This window comes from Daucus carota, chromosome 8 (genome assembly GCF_001625215.2).
Source record: "Daucus carota subsp. sativus chromosome 8, DH1 v3.0, whole genome shotgun sequence".
NCBI classification, from domain to species: domain Eukaryota; kingdom Viridiplantae; phylum Streptophyta; class Magnoliopsida; order Apiales; family Apiaceae; genus Daucus; species Daucus carota.
Genome location: NC_030388.2, coordinates 12,346,752 through 12,362,724, shown reverse-complemented (window position 1 = coordinate 12,362,724; position 15,973 = coordinate 12,346,752). Strand labels below are relative to the sequence as shown.

Sequence of the window (15,973 nt, the reverse complement as noted above, 5' to 3'; positions counted from 1 at the left end):
ATCTTATATCCTCGGACAGAGTTAAGGCGTCACAAGCTAGGCTCAAAACATATTCAAGCTCTTCATCCATCCTACTGCAGACCTCATCGCAAATTTTCTAAACTAAAAAGTATGTTGTTCATAATGTCAACACTTACTTTTATTATTACTTGCAATTATATTCAACTATTCTTTTGGTAAAATGTTTATTCTATAACAATTGTCATGATTTTAGGGCACAAACACTTTCATATATAAATATATATTTTTTTCATCTCCAGATATAACTGATGACAACATACAAAAAATTAAGTCACGGAGAACAAGATGAGTTCAACAAACCCACAGTTACAAGGGAGTCGGAAGTAAAAAAAAAACTTTCTCTACACATATATTGTCCAAAAACAATATGTTATTGAATGAACAAGTTTGCCAGTTTGATATAGACTTGATGTGCTTCATAATATAATTCTTTTAAGACTTTGACACCTTTGATCATAGAAATTTATATTGACCTCTTACAATTTATATTACAGGAGCATAGAATCAAACGCAAAGATAACACAAGTTTTTCACAGTGGCACAATCTTGCAACAGACTTATTGATATTGGTTATCAACAAGCTTAACTATGAAGATTGCAATCATCTTCGAGCTGTTTGCATAGGATGGAGAGCTATTCAAAAATCAACTTGTGCTATGATCCTTGACATTCCTGTTAGTATTGGTGTCCTAGAGACAATGCTATTGTGTTCTATTGTAGACATTTATGGATTATGTTATATTGATTATTGAATAAATATTTATTATGTCCTCATTTACTGCGTAATAAATTGAAAGCGTAATAAAAGTCCTTGGAATATTATATGTAATTCTATATCTCTAAGTACGTGACTTAGAAATGAGATTATGAGAATAATATCAATATTCCTAAATGTCCCTAGTCGAGTATCATTGTTAAGGGACAATAATGATGCATTAAGACTAGTATGTTTGTTGACTGATGATCACATCTCATTGATCATAGGTATAGTGATGCTAAAGTCAAGAACATAAGTGCATGTATCGACACATGGCACTGGAATGACCCACCGTGAGATTTTACATGTTAATAAGTGTCATTGGAAATTCTCACTGTGATAATGATGTAATGATCCTCTGACTTGATATCATTATATTTCTATATGAGAATTAATATACTTTGGTTGCACTAAAAGTTACCTTTGACCGGGTGATGATGAAATGTACATTGGGTATATTATGAATCATATGAGAAATATGAATGATCTAGAAAGGATTTAACCCTCCTATTTTAGGAGTGATATTATTGGCCTCTTGATTGAGTAAGACTATAAAATGCATGGCCGTGCTCAAATATTGATTTGTTTAATAGTCTACTCATTGATCAAGGAAATTCGGATTAGACGATGAAGAGGATGACACAATACATGCCTTGAGTCTGATCTATAATATAAGGTTAAAGGGATTATATTACATTGTACATTATTCACAAAAGGTTTAATTGAATCACCAATTATTATTATTACTTGGGTAGCAATGATGTATTACTAGATGCCGCTCATTGTTTATAATTTTATTATTGGATATTAAAATTATTGCCAACGTAATAATAACCTAAAGGGTCACACACTTTGAACGTTTAAAGGAGTTTTAATTTAAATTCTGAATTTAAATTAAATGATTAAGTTCGAAATAAATTAATTTAATTGAGCCAGTCTTAATTAAGTAATAGAATTTCGAATTTAATATTAAAACCAAAATCGGATTAGGTTTGGAGAAGCCCAAATCCGATTAGGGTTTGGCCCATCTATCTCTCTTCCCTATAAATACATAATGATGTATTGTTTTAGGGTTAAGCAACATAAAATTCGTTTTATTATAAAACCCTAGCAGCTCTACATCAAGAGAGGCTAGAGAGAGAGAGAGAGGCTGCATTCGGCTAGTACCGGCTCCGGTGATCTTTGGCGATCGGACGTTCGTGTGGACTGCTTAGAGACGCGATCCTTAGACGAGGGCTGCGTGGTGATTGCTTGTTCCGGACCTCCGTGTTTCGTTTACGTAAAGCTTCTTAAGGTATTATTTCGTATCTCCATGATCAGCCGGTCTTTATAGATGGATCCTCGGGTTAGGGTTTCGGATTTTTTTTATTTTACGTCGATTATCCGCTGCGTTTGTTGCCCCGAAACCCAACAGTGGCATCAGAGCTACGTCTATAAAGGGCTGATTTGGTTACGTGTTTACAGTATTCGATGCATGTATGCATGTTTTATGAATCTGCCTTGATATGGTTTTGAGATATGTTGATTATAACATGCTATATTGATCATATATGATTCGGTTATGTTAAATATAGTGATATGATGATAGTCGCATGATTATGATTTGCCATGACTGATTAGTATGCGATTTGTATGTTCTGCATATGATGTGTTGTTTATATAATGATATAAACTGTTCAACAAGATGGTGTATGGACATGATCTGGTCACTGGGGAACGATCAGTATGTATATGATACATGCTTCTGAAACTGCATATGATGCAGTAGTGGCAGAAGGTAACAGATATGATCTGTTGTTCCGAAATTGATGATTTTTGTATAACACCTGTGGCTGCCGCCCCCGGACCCCCGCCCGGTGGCTGCCGCCCCCGGACCCCCGCCCGGTGGCTGCCGCCCCCGGACCCCCGCCCAGGGGCTGCCGCCCCCGGACCCCCGCTTTGTATGGTTATGTGTTCTTATTTGTTTACTTGAGCATGGTGATGGTTATGGCCTTATGGACCCCCTAGTTTAATGTTTTTTGGTTTTGGTTGTATAAATACGACTTGCATGTCGTGATATTCATTCTTGTAATTTTAATCTCGAATGTAACTCGAGTTTTCTCATGTAAGTACATTAGAATAGGATGTATTCAATTATTCATTGTAATGTACTTGAAGATTGAAGGATGATCCACAAGGAGGGGCAATCAAGGAGCATGAAGACTTGTAATAGTTATACATCTTCACCATAGATTGACCTAGATTCTTTCATTAGCTTGAAAGAATCATATAGGATAAAGGCCATAACCATGCACGTTTACATACTGCACTTTACATATATAATGCATGAGATGATGATATGTATGCGTAGTTATAGAGATGCATGCTTAATTAGATTAAGATGTATGTATTCGATACGACACCCATGCCATGCTTGTTTAAACAAGATAAAATCTGTAACGACTCAAGATTTTAAAAGGAATACAACGATCATGAGATTCTCGTGTTTATGAAACACGGAATTAATTATGGATTTTCGATATTCAATGAGAGGAAGATTCCGTCGGATTTGGGGTTTTTAAGTATAGCCGTTGTGCCAACACCTCAAGTCGGGTTTTCAACCAATCAAAGAGTATTGATTTGAAATATTTAATTCAAGGAAAAATTGAGGATCTCTTTATGACAGGATCATGGTCGTTTTAATAAAATCCCTAATTAAAATATTAAGTTAATCAGATGCCTTCCAATGATTAATACTCGTCAAGATCTAGATTGAAAGAAGTAGGTTTGCCAAAGCAAAATGCTTTAATCAATCATGGGAAGACGTGATAAGTAAATGTACTTAGTTATTGAATTATTGGGTCTAACTTAACTAAACCATCACAATAGGATTGTGGGTTTAGAGGCATAGAGTTTGGTGAGATTTATTAAATAAATATGTGCAAAGGGTTGCTCCACCAAACTATCCAAGAGTTATATTTGATATAATTGACAAATGTTGTCTACCTAAATAGTCATGTTTTGAGGGTATTAGCCCACGCTAACTTAAAACATGGATGAAATATGGATCTTGGCTCACTAGAAAGATTTGCAGAAATGCTTTCCGAATTAATAGTTAGGGCTATTGATTTGAACAAAATAGTGGGAGATATATATTTTGAATATATATTTATAATCACTTGAACATAATTTAATAAACATCTGTAAACTAATTTATCTTATGCATTTGAAATATTGTAGATATCCAATGGCAAATAATTCAAACAACTTCTCTGTACGATCAGTCCTTGAGAAGGACAAGCTGACAGGAACCAACTTCCTTGACTGGCAAAGGAATTTGAGGATTGTCCTCAAACAAGAGCGCAAGCTCTATGTCATAGATATTCCTCGCCCTACACCTCTCGCTGAAGGATCAACCCGTGCTCAGCATACTGCTTATCAGAAGCATATCGATGATGACACGGATGTTCAATGTCTCATGTTAGCGACCATGAGTGCTGAACTTCAGAAACAACATGAGAATATGGATTCTTATGATATGATTGAGCACCTTAAGCGTATGTTTGAGGGACAGGCTCGTCAGGAGAGGTTTGATACTTTCAAATCTTTGAATGCTTGTAAGCAGGGTGAACGTGATCCGGTAGGACCGCATGTTCTGAAGATGATAGGGTATATTGATTATCTTGAAAAATTGGGTGCCCCGATTGGTCCGGAGCACCAAATTGATCTGATCTTGCAATCTCTAAACAATAACTATTCTCAGTTTGTAATGAATTACAATATGAATGAGATAAACAAGAACCCCGCCGAATTGTTGGCAATGTTGAAAACTGCTGAAACCAACATTCAGAAGGTGTCCCCTACTCCCATATTGATGGTGAATAAGGGGAAGGCCAAAGGAAAGGGTAAATGGAAAGGCAAGAAGAAGATGGGATCTAATTCTAATGCCAATCCGAAACCTGGTCCGACTAAGGCCTTGAAACCGAAAGGTGGTGTTCAGAAGGATGGTGATTGTCACTATTGCAAGAAACCAGGTCATTGGAAGAGGAACTGTCATGCTTATTTGGAGGATCTGAAGAAGAAGAAGGCTGCTGCCGCTTCTGATTCAGGTATTTATGTTATAGAAGTCAATTTGTCTACTTCAACATCTTGGGTATTAGATACTGGATGTGGTTCTCACATTTGTATTAATGTGCAGGAACTACAGGGAAGTAGGCCATTGGCAAAGGGAGAAGTCGACCTACGAGTTGGCAATGGAGCAAAAGTTGCTGCTATAGCTGTAGGGACTTATCATTTATCGTTGCCCACTGGGCTTATTTTAGAACTTGAGAATTGTTTTTACGTGCCTGCAATTTGCAGAAACATTATTTCAGTTTCTTGTTTGGACAAGATAGGTTTTGCTTTTTCAATTCAGAACAATAGTTGTTCCTTTTCTTTGAATAATGTTACCTATGGGGTTGCACGTTTATTTAACGGTTTATATGTTCTTGACTTGGATACTCCCATCTATAATGTGAATAATAAACGACTTAAAACTGATGACTCAAATAAAACATACCTCTGGCACTGTCGTTTAGGCCATATAAATGAGAAGCGCATTTCCAAGTTACATAAGGATGGATACTTGGATAAGTTTGATTTTGAATCATACGAAGCATGCGAACCATGTCTCATTGGAAAAATGACTAAAGCACCTTTCACAGGGCAAGGTGAGAGGGCCACTGAGAGATTGGAACTAATACATAGTGATGTATGTGGTCCAATGCGAACTATGGCAAGAGGTGGCTTTTACTACTTCATAACATTTACTGATGATTTCAGTAGATATGGATATGTGTATCTTATGAAGAATAAATCCGATTCTTTTGAAAAGTTCAAAGAGTACAAAGCTGAAGTAGAAAAGCAAACTACCAAAAGTATTAAGACTCTACGATCAGATCGTGGAGGTGAATACTTAAGCCAAGAATTTAAGAATTTCTTAAAAGAGTGTGGTATTGTATCACAACTTACTCCTCCTGGAACACCACAATGGAATGGAGTTTCCGAGAGGAGGAATCGTACCTTGTTGGACATGGTGCGATCAATGATGAGTCATGCAGATCTTCCAATTAGTTTTTGGGGCTATGCCCTAGAGACGGCTGCCTATACACTTAACCGAGTTCCTACTAAAACGGTCCAGAACACTCCATATGAGATATGGACTGAGAAACGACATAGCATGTCATTTATGAAAATTTGGGGATGTGAGGCGTTTGTGAAACGTCAAAATTCTGACAAGCTAGGACCTAAGTCTGATAAATGTAATTTTGTGGGATACCCAATTGAAACAAGAGGTTATTCATTCTATAATCCTTCTGAGAACAAAGTGTTTGTTGCTCGAACCGCTGTGTTTCTTGAAAGAGAGATGCTTTCTAAGAAAAACAGTGGGAGGATAATAGATCTCGATGAAGTTCGAGAACCACATGATAACATTGAACCAGAGCAGGAACCTGAGCAGGATGTACATCAAAATACTGAGAGTAATCCTGTTCCTGAAACACAGGTTGTTCGTAGATCTAGTAGGGTTCGCCATGAGCCAGAGAGATATTATGGTTTTCTCTTGACTCAAACTGGTGATGTGATGCTTATGGATAATGATGAGCCTCTAACCTACAAAGATGCTAAGAACACTCCAGATTCCAAGAGATGGCTTGATGCCATGAAATCTGAGATGGATTCCATGTATGAAAACCAAGTATGGACTTTGGTTGATTTACCCGAGGGAGTTAAACCTATCGAGTGTAAATGGGTTTTCAAAAAGAAAACCGACATGGATGGAAATGTTCAGACCTATAAGGCACGACTAGTTGCAAAAGGTTTCAGACAGATTCATGGTATTGACTATGATGAAACCTTCTCACCAGTTGCTATGGTCAAATCCATCAGGATTTTGCTTGCAATAGCTGCTTACTATGACTACGAAATCTGGCAGATGGATGTCAAAACCGCCTTCTTGAATGGAAGCCTAGAAGAGGATGTGTATATGACACAACCTGAAGGTTTTGTCGATCCGAGATTTCCCAAAATGGTTTGTAAGTTGCGACGATCTATATACGGATTGAAGCAAGCCTCAAGGAGATGGAATATTCGTTTTGATGAAACAGTCAAAGAGTTTGGCTTCATTCAAAATGAAGATGAGCCTTGTGTTTACAAGAAAGTGAGTGGGAGCCATGTGGCATTCCTAGTACTATATGTGGATGACATATTACTAATGGGGAATGACATACCTTCTTTACAGGCTGTTAAGACTTGGTTGAGCAAAAATTTCTCGATGAAAGACTTGGGCGATGCGACCTATATATTAGGGATCAGGATCTATAGAGATAGACCAAGAAGACTAATCGGCCTAAGTCAGAGTACATACATTGATAAGGTATTGCATCGATTTGGGATGCAAGAGGCAAAAAGGGGATATGTCCCAATGTCTCACGGGATATTGATCTCGAAAGAAAACAGTCCGAAATCATTGGATGATAAGGACCGTATGAGCAAAGTTCCATATGCTTCGGCAATTGGTTCCATAATGTATGCAATGATATGTACTCGTCCTGATGTCTCGTATGCCTTGAGCATGACGAGTAGATACCAGTCTAATCCAGGTGAAGGTCACTGGACGGCAGTCAAGAATATTCTTAAGTACCTAAAGAGGACTAAAGATCAATTCTTGGTATATGGAGGAGAAGAGAAACTAGTTGTAAAAGGTTACACAGATGCTAGTTTCCAAACAGACAAAGATGATTCGATCTCTCAGTCTGGCTTTGTATTTTGTCTAAATGGAGGTGCTGTTAGTTGGAAAAGTTCAAAGCAAGAGACGGTTGCCGATTCTACAATGGAGGCTGAGTATATAGCTGCTTGTGAAGCAGCCAAGGAAGCTGTTTGGATCAGAAAATTTCTTACAGGACTTGATGTGGTTCCTTCAGTATCAGATCCGATAGATTTGTACTGTGACAATAATGGAGCCATTTCACAGGCTAAGGAACCCCGATCACATTCCCGCACTAAGCATATACTCAGACGATACCACCTACTCCGAGAGATTAACACTCGAGGGGATATACATATATGTAAAGTGCATACAGATGATAACATTGCAGATCCACTGACCAAGGCTTTGTCGCAGCAGAAGCACGAAGGTCATACTAGTTCCATGGGTATTAGATACATCAGAGATTGGCTCTAGTACAAGTGGGAGATTGTTAGTATTGGTGTCCTAGAGACAATGCTATTGTGTTCTATTGTAGACATTTATGGATTATGTTATATTGATTATTGAATAAATATTTATTATGTCCTCATTTACTGCGTAATAAATTGAAAGCGTAATAAAAGTCCTTGGAATATTATATGTAATTCTATATCTCTAAGTACGTGACTTAGAAATGAGATTATGAGAATAATATCAATATTCCTAAATGTCCCTAGTCGAGTATCATTGTTAAGGGACAATAATGATGCATTAAGACTAGTATGTTTGTTGACTGATGATCACATCTCATTGATCATAGGTATAGTGATGCTAAAGTCAAGAACATAAGTGCATGTATCGACACATGGCACTGGAATGACCCACCGTGAGATTTTACATGTTAATAAGTGTCATTGGAAATTCTCACTGTGATAATGATGTAATGATCCTCTGACTTGATATCATTATATTTCTATATGAGAATTAATATACTTTGGTTGCACTAAAAGTTACCTTTGACCGGGTGATGATGAAATGTACATTGGGTATATTATGAATCATATGAGAAATATGAATGATCTAGAAAGGATTTAACCCTCCTATTTTAGGAGTGATATTATTGGCCTCTTGATTGAGTAAGACTATAAAATGCATGGCCGTGCTCAAATATTGATTTGTTTAATAGTCTACTCATTGATCAAGGAAATTCGGATTAGACGATGAAGAGGATGACACAATACATGCCTTGAGTCTGATCTATAATATAAGGTTAAAGGGATTATATTACATTGTACATTATTCACAAAAGGTTTAATTGAATCACCAATTATTATTATTACTTGGGTAGCAATGATGTATTACTAGATGCCGCTCATTGTTTATAATTTTATTATTGGATATTAAAATTATTGCCAACGTAATAATAACCTAAAGGGTCACACACTTTGAACGTTTAAAGGAGTTTTAATTTAAATTCTGAATTTAAATTAAATGATTAAGTTCGAAATAAATTAATTTAATTGAGCCAGTCTTAATTAAGTAATAGAATTTCGAATTTAATATTAAAACCAAAATCGGATTAGGTTTGGAGAAGCCCAAATCCGATTAGGGTTTGGCCCATCTATCTCTCTTCCCTATAAATACATAATGATGTATTGTTTTAGGGTTAAGCAACATAAAATTCGTTTTATTATAAAACCCTAGCAGCTCTACATCAAGAGAGGCTAGAGAGAGAGAGAGAGGCTGCATTCGGCTAGTACCGGCTCCGGTGATCTTTGGCGATCGGACGTTCGTGTGGACTGCTTAGAGACGCGATCCTTAGACGAGGGCTGCGTGGTGATTGCTTGTTCCGGACCTCCGTGTTTCGTTTACGTAAAGCTTCTTAAGGTATTATTTCGTATCTCCATGATCAGCCGGTCTTTATAGATGGATCCTCGGGTTAGGGTTTCGGATTTTTTTTATTTTACGTCGATTATCCGCTGCGTTTGTTGCCCCGAAACCCAACAATTCCATTACAGGGTATAACAACAATCTTATTATATTGGGAAAAGACAGTTTCAAAGATTTCTTCAGTTTCTTCATCTGCTGGATAAAAGGCCAGAATGATAGGACAATAAAAGCATTATTAGATTTAACTCATATACAAAAATTATATCACTGTGGATATTCACGGAACAGACCTGATGAAAGTATGTTTACCTACTTCATGACTATGTCTCAACGTCTTGGTAACAAGGACGCCGAATTTCACTGGGACTCAAAAAGTATTATTTTTAGGAACCGTGTTAATCATGATATATTTGATTATTCATATCAAATTATCAAAAGTCTGTCTACGAAGGGTCACACTATCTCTGTGCTATTTAAGAATATGCTCGATATATATATTTCTTACCCAAGAAAAGGAAAACTGCAGTCACTATTCTCATCAATCTAATTACTTCGTCCGAGACAAGATATTTGGAATGATGGTGGCTTTGAACACAATTACGGAAGAAATTTATGTAGAGATAGTATTTGGCCCGCTAGAAGGAACGCCTATTTGTATATGTCTATATCCAAGTGAAGACAATCACTACCTCCCTGATGGATATTCGGTCAAACCGGAACAAATACATGACTATGCATGTCTTAAGTGCAAAGTAGACGTGCTATTTGGATGCCTGTCAGCTAATCTCACACAATCTTTTCATTTCCAAGTAGTCTATTATTGAAATTGGATTCCTTAATAAATCGATTGTACGTGAAGTTGTTATTCTATTTCACATGTATTATTTTAGATATTTTGACCTATGTGTTCCGTCTATATAATAATTCAAAATATATTAAATTCATTACCAAACAATATTTCATCCAAACAAATCATGGCTATTCTTTTTATCTACTTAACTATTAAAAAGTTACTAAATTGTACAGTAGGAATTAAAATTATCCAAAAACAAAAGATATATTAAACTTAACACGTTCATTAGTTATTTATAATCTACTAATTAAAACTACTAATTAAAATACACATAATATTCCTCAATAATTTAATCTTCACAAAAAAAAAAAAAAACAACATATATACGTCAAAAAAAATTGCTTCATAAACCGCCCATGCTTTGCACGAGTTATAAACTAGTTTTAATAATGCTACACAGAATTAATGTAATGCTAATAATCAAATTCGAACCTAACTTCAGTGACAAAAAAAATGAACCTAAAGACGTAATAAGTTTAGTGAGTAAAATAAAAAAAATTATAGTTGAGTGGTTAGTTTCCAAAGACGCAATAAGCTTAGTGACAAAAAATTATCATAATGCTAGTAATCAAATCCGAACCTAAGTTGGCCAAACCGCGTCTAAACATGCTTAAAAATTAGGGTTGGCAGTTTTGAGAGTCGACTCCAAGTTCTATTCCCACTTCTCCGCTCTTCATCCTTCATCATCTCGGCTGATTAATCATCTTCGCTCTTCCATATTATCTAATATTTATTAGTTTTATCAATAAAACCAAGATCTAATCCTTTTGGGTGAGTTCTTGTTTTGATGTTTCTATGTGTTTTGTTATGTGTCTCGGAAACGTTTCTAAGAAGGAGTTACATTATATTTTGGGTAATCCGTAAGGCTTGTATCAAATATGGCACGGTGGTGAATATCGTAAGAGCTCACCTTTCACGACATAAAATTGTTCATCTTTTGGGGTCATTTGTTGATCCAATATCGGTTGATGTGACTGATAATTCTGAACATTGGGCTACAGATGATGCTGCTTATGTGAAGGTCAATTGCGATGCTACTATGTTCACAACTGATATAGGTTGGATTTGTTCGAGATTTGATTGTAATACTTTTTAGTTTAAAAAATTTAAATATTCTATTTGTTAAGCGATCTGAAAACAAAGCGGCTATATGTTTAGCTCGTTTTTTGTTTCTTAATCAGGTTGTAATTGATAGTTTGAGGGTTTGTCTCGGCTGGGTTTCAGTTATTTATTAAATTCTTCGCTTTTAGTCAAAAAAATAAAATAAAATCCGAACCTAAGTTGGTGGCTAAAAAAAATCCAATCCTAACATTAGTGAGTAAGAGGAAAATAAATTTAGTTGGGTGGTAAGTTTCTAAAAATACAATAATTTGAGTGGCAAAAAAATCTATTTTCCTTTTTTTTAACCATCAGAGCATCTCCAACGGCGTTGGCTATAATGGTTGGCTAAATTGGACCTGTAAGAGATTATGTAAAATTTGCTGAACCTGTAAGACATTTTGCTTCGATGGTATTGGCTATATTGGTTGGCTATAATTTAAAAATAGTATGTTATTAATATTTTGGATTGTTATAAATAGAATATATCAATTCAATATGGTAATAAATTATGTGTAATCTTCCTACATATTTTCTTACAGACCTGTAGCGGATCGACAAATATAGTCATTTATAGGAGGTTGACTATAATTAAATGGTTGAAACGTGAATTTTTTAATTCAGTAGCTATAATTTTTATTTTTGGTGTGACAACTAGAATTTTAGCTAAGAGGTGTTCATGGTTGGAGATACTCTCATGTGCTAATCTATTTTTTGCATTTCCGTAGTTGTTTATATGCATGTATGGTAGTAATTTGTAGTAGTCATTTAATTCTATATATTTTTCAAGATTACATAAGATGTGTTCAGTAATTTTTACATTACAAATCAGATTTCATTTCGTCACAGCATATCTGGCGGGAGTTCCGGAATATAGACACAAGAGAAGTGCTAATTCTCATAAAAGCATCTCCAACAATTGAAAACTCTTGGCTAAAAGATAGTTGGCATACAGTTCGAAAAATTCAACTCCAACCATGCTCAGCTGTTGTCTATAAATTTAGCCAACCTCCTGTGGATGGCTAAATTTGTCGACAGGCCTGTAAGGAAATCTGTTGAAGATTGCACATCATTTATTACCATGTTGAACTAATATATTCTATTTTAACAATCTAAAATATTAATAACATACTATTTTTAGATTATAGCCAACTAATATAGCAAATACCATTGAAGCAAAATGTGTTACAGGTTCAGCAAATTTTACATAAGAGCATCTCCAACCATAGAGTACCCTTAGCTAAAATGTGAGTTGGCATACCATAATTAAAAATTATAGCCAACATCGTCAAAAAAGTACACTCCAACCACGCCCACCTGTTGTCTATAATTTTAGCCAACCTCCTATGGATGGCTAAATTTGTCGAACCTCTACAGGTCTGTAAGAAAATCTGTAGGAAGATTGCACATCATTTATTACCATATTGAACTGATATATTCTATTTTAACAATTTGAAATATTAATAACATACTATTTTAAATTATAGCCAACCAAGATAGCCAATACCATTGAAGCAAAATGTGTTACAGGTTCAGCAAATTTTACATAAAGTCTTACAGGTCCAATTTAGCCAACGATTATAACCAATGCCGTTGGAGATGCTCTAATGTCTTACAGATCCCATTTAGCCAATGATTATAACCAACGCCGTTGGAGATGCTCTAGCACGTCATATATATATATATATATATATATATATATATATATATATATATATGTGTTAATGTGCATTGATCAAGAACTTTTTTAATTGTCAAGTGCGACTTCTTTGGGCGTCCATGTAAATGCAATGTTAATCACTTTCTATGATTTTGAAACCGAGCGCATCATTAAAACCGAAATCAAATTGAAACACCCGAACGGCGTCATATATATATGATTTGATTTTTGTTTTTGATTTTAGAAACCAAAGTCGTACGACTACCATGCGGGTTTTAGTCAAAACCGAACAAACCACCAGGCCCATGGCTATATTCTATTATAATATTGAAATAAATAAAGTTCGCAACATTGTGATTTGTTGTGAACCCTGTTAGTTGTAAACCGTTAGATGCTTATTAAGAGGCTGTTCATTTCGACTTAAAATCAGAGTTTTAACTTATTTCGACTCTGAACTGAAAATATCTTATATAATAAGCAAGAATTCGATTGAACTTAGAATGATTTGTTATAAGTTGGTTTGAGGTATTTTTCTCTGAATTTTTTTAAACTTCTTTTTTATAGAAATCACTCATAAACATAAGTTACTTATAAATCATTTTTATTGTTATATTTTTAATAACTCACATGTCATTAATATGTCAAAATTACTCAAACAAACAATTTAAACTTCCAACTTATCAGAGGTTAAGTCATAAGTCATAAACTCAGCCAAACGGGTTCTAAACCCATCAAATTTACTATTTTTTGATAGACTTTACTAGAATTTTATTAAATATAATAATTATTTCGGTGTAGGTAAAATATTTTGTTCAAAATTCAACCCCAGCTCCAATATTTAAAAAAAAGTATTTATTTAGTAAGTCTTATAAAGTTGATTCATAAAATTAACATATTACTTAATTATCATTTTTAATTGAAAAAATAGATACTCAGTATACAAATATCTTAAACTCTTCTTAATGCATTTATTTCATCAAATTAAATGTCTTCTAATTAAACTCATGCATGCTTTAAAAAATAAAACGCCAACAATATTTTCATTATATCTTCCGTTAAACTCTTCTTTATGTGCGTCCATAAAAAATATAACGCCAAAAACTTTTCATTATAAAACATATATAATTGCTATTTGCTACGTACTCCTGGTGCTGTTGGTCTCAGTTTGGATGCGTCTTGGTCAAAGCTGGTCCTTGTATAACCTAATATCAAGCGCAATAACAATGACCATGCTGTAGTGAGTCCTCTGAAATATGTTGGCAAGGCCCAAGTGCTTGGAAGATTAGTTATAAGCTAGCTATACGCATCATCACCATACATGTGCATGCATTGATTGTATAATATAGATTTGCTAAAGAAAGTATTATCGTTCATGTTGCATCTAATATTTTGCTTTTGATTATATGCAGCTGAAGATTGGCCAGGGCCATCAGAATGGTTGTTTCCACTGCTCAGAGTTTATGGGATTTTCCAAATCCAGAAGAAGGTGCTTTTCAAAAAAAAAAAAAAAAAAAATCCAGAAGAAGGTAATATCTTCCTGATGAATTTTGTGCAAAAATTGCTTTTTAGTCTCTGCTATATTAAATATTATGAGCAAAACTCAGTTTCAAGGAAGTGAAATGGACTTCACTTAAGCTTGGATACTGTGCATTGTTAGATATTTTCATATTTAGTTATTAATATTTAATATTGTAAAAAAAATTGTATTTTTTTTACTAATTATTATGGCTTATAGTCTTATAATTTGAGTATCTATTCTAAGATATTCTCGAACTAAGTCAGAGTCGAACTCAGAACCTAAGCCAATAGTCGAAATGATTTGGTCAAACATATGTTTTTGTTACAATGTTGTTTTCCTCCCATTAAACGCTAGTTACATTTTTTTGCTTTAATTCATACTTAAACATATTAATATCCTCAAAAAGCTACTCCTTCCGTCCCACCCAATTGTTTACATTGGGTTTGGGCATGGGGATTAAGAAATATGTATAAGATAGTGGAAAAGAGAAAGAAAAGTGGGTGAAGTGGTGGGATCCATTGATTTTTAATATATAAAAAAGAGATAGTAGAGTAAAAGTAGTATGAAAAGAGAAGAGAAGTGAGAAAGTGGTGGGACTCATTAATGATTTTAGGAAAGTTTTGTAATGTAAAAAAATGAGTGACACGTAAAAAAAGAAAAATATAAAGAATATGGTGGGATGGAGGGAGTATGTATGAATTATAAGTTTAAGACGTATAAAAAGAGGGTTTTGTAAAGGAAACACAACAAAAAAAACAAGCTTTTGACACCTCTGCTGCAATTCGCCTCTGTTTCAAACCTCTGCTAGCTAGCCTGCATAAACCAAAACACAAACCCTATTAATCTTAGGTATATCTCTAGTATAATAGCGTAACACTACTCGTATACAACACTTTCTTAGAGCATTGTTTCACACGCCTCACCACCAGGTCACTCCCTAAACCATCTCTATTTAGTTGACCGTATACATATTTTATTGTGTTTCTTTTGTTATATTAATTGTTGCATTACTTGTAAAGATTGTTTTTTTATGCAATACTGTTACTTGTTTTTTCTGTTCGGACAAACAAAGTTAAGTGTGTTATAGTTCCGTGTGTCTGTGCGATACTATTATTTGACTACAAATATGATTGTTTAATAATTAGTTATAGACTTATAGTTTTACCTGCTAATCTGATATTAGCTAAGAAACACCTGAGATTACACAGATATCTTTTATAACATGCATAGCATAAACTTCTGTATAATCTGCTTATTTTTTATGTAGCCCAACAGAATAGTTTGTTGACCGTGTTTAAAATTATATTTTTGCAACAAATAAACGTAATCACAAATTCAAAAGAAAAATATATATATAATCTATCACTTTTATGCAAAAGTATGAGTCTTTTTTTAGTGGTCTTGGGTGAGTGGGGTGTTGGGCTCTCATCATCACTATATTCATTATTAATTTCTTGAATATCACAATCCGG

The 15,973-nt window shown here is 34.6% G+C and overlaps 1 protein-coding gene across 1 annotated transcript; it reads left to right on the top strand.

Annotated features, from left to right (window-relative positions):
- Nucleotides 1-3,718: 3,718 nt before the first annotated feature.
- Nucleotides 3,719-5,425, top strand: LOC135148376 (uncharacterized). Its single transcript, XM_064083389.1, has 2 exons — nucleotides 3,719-4,866; nucleotides 4,956-5,425. The coding sequence occupies exons 1-2, from the start codon at nucleotides 3,978-3,980 to the stop codon at nucleotides 4,970-4,972; spliced, it is 906 nt and encodes a 301-aa protein (XP_063939459.1). The 5' UTR covers nucleotides 3,719-3,977; the 3' UTR covers nucleotides 4,973-5,425.
- Nucleotides 5,426-15,973: the final 10,548 nt, after the last annotated feature.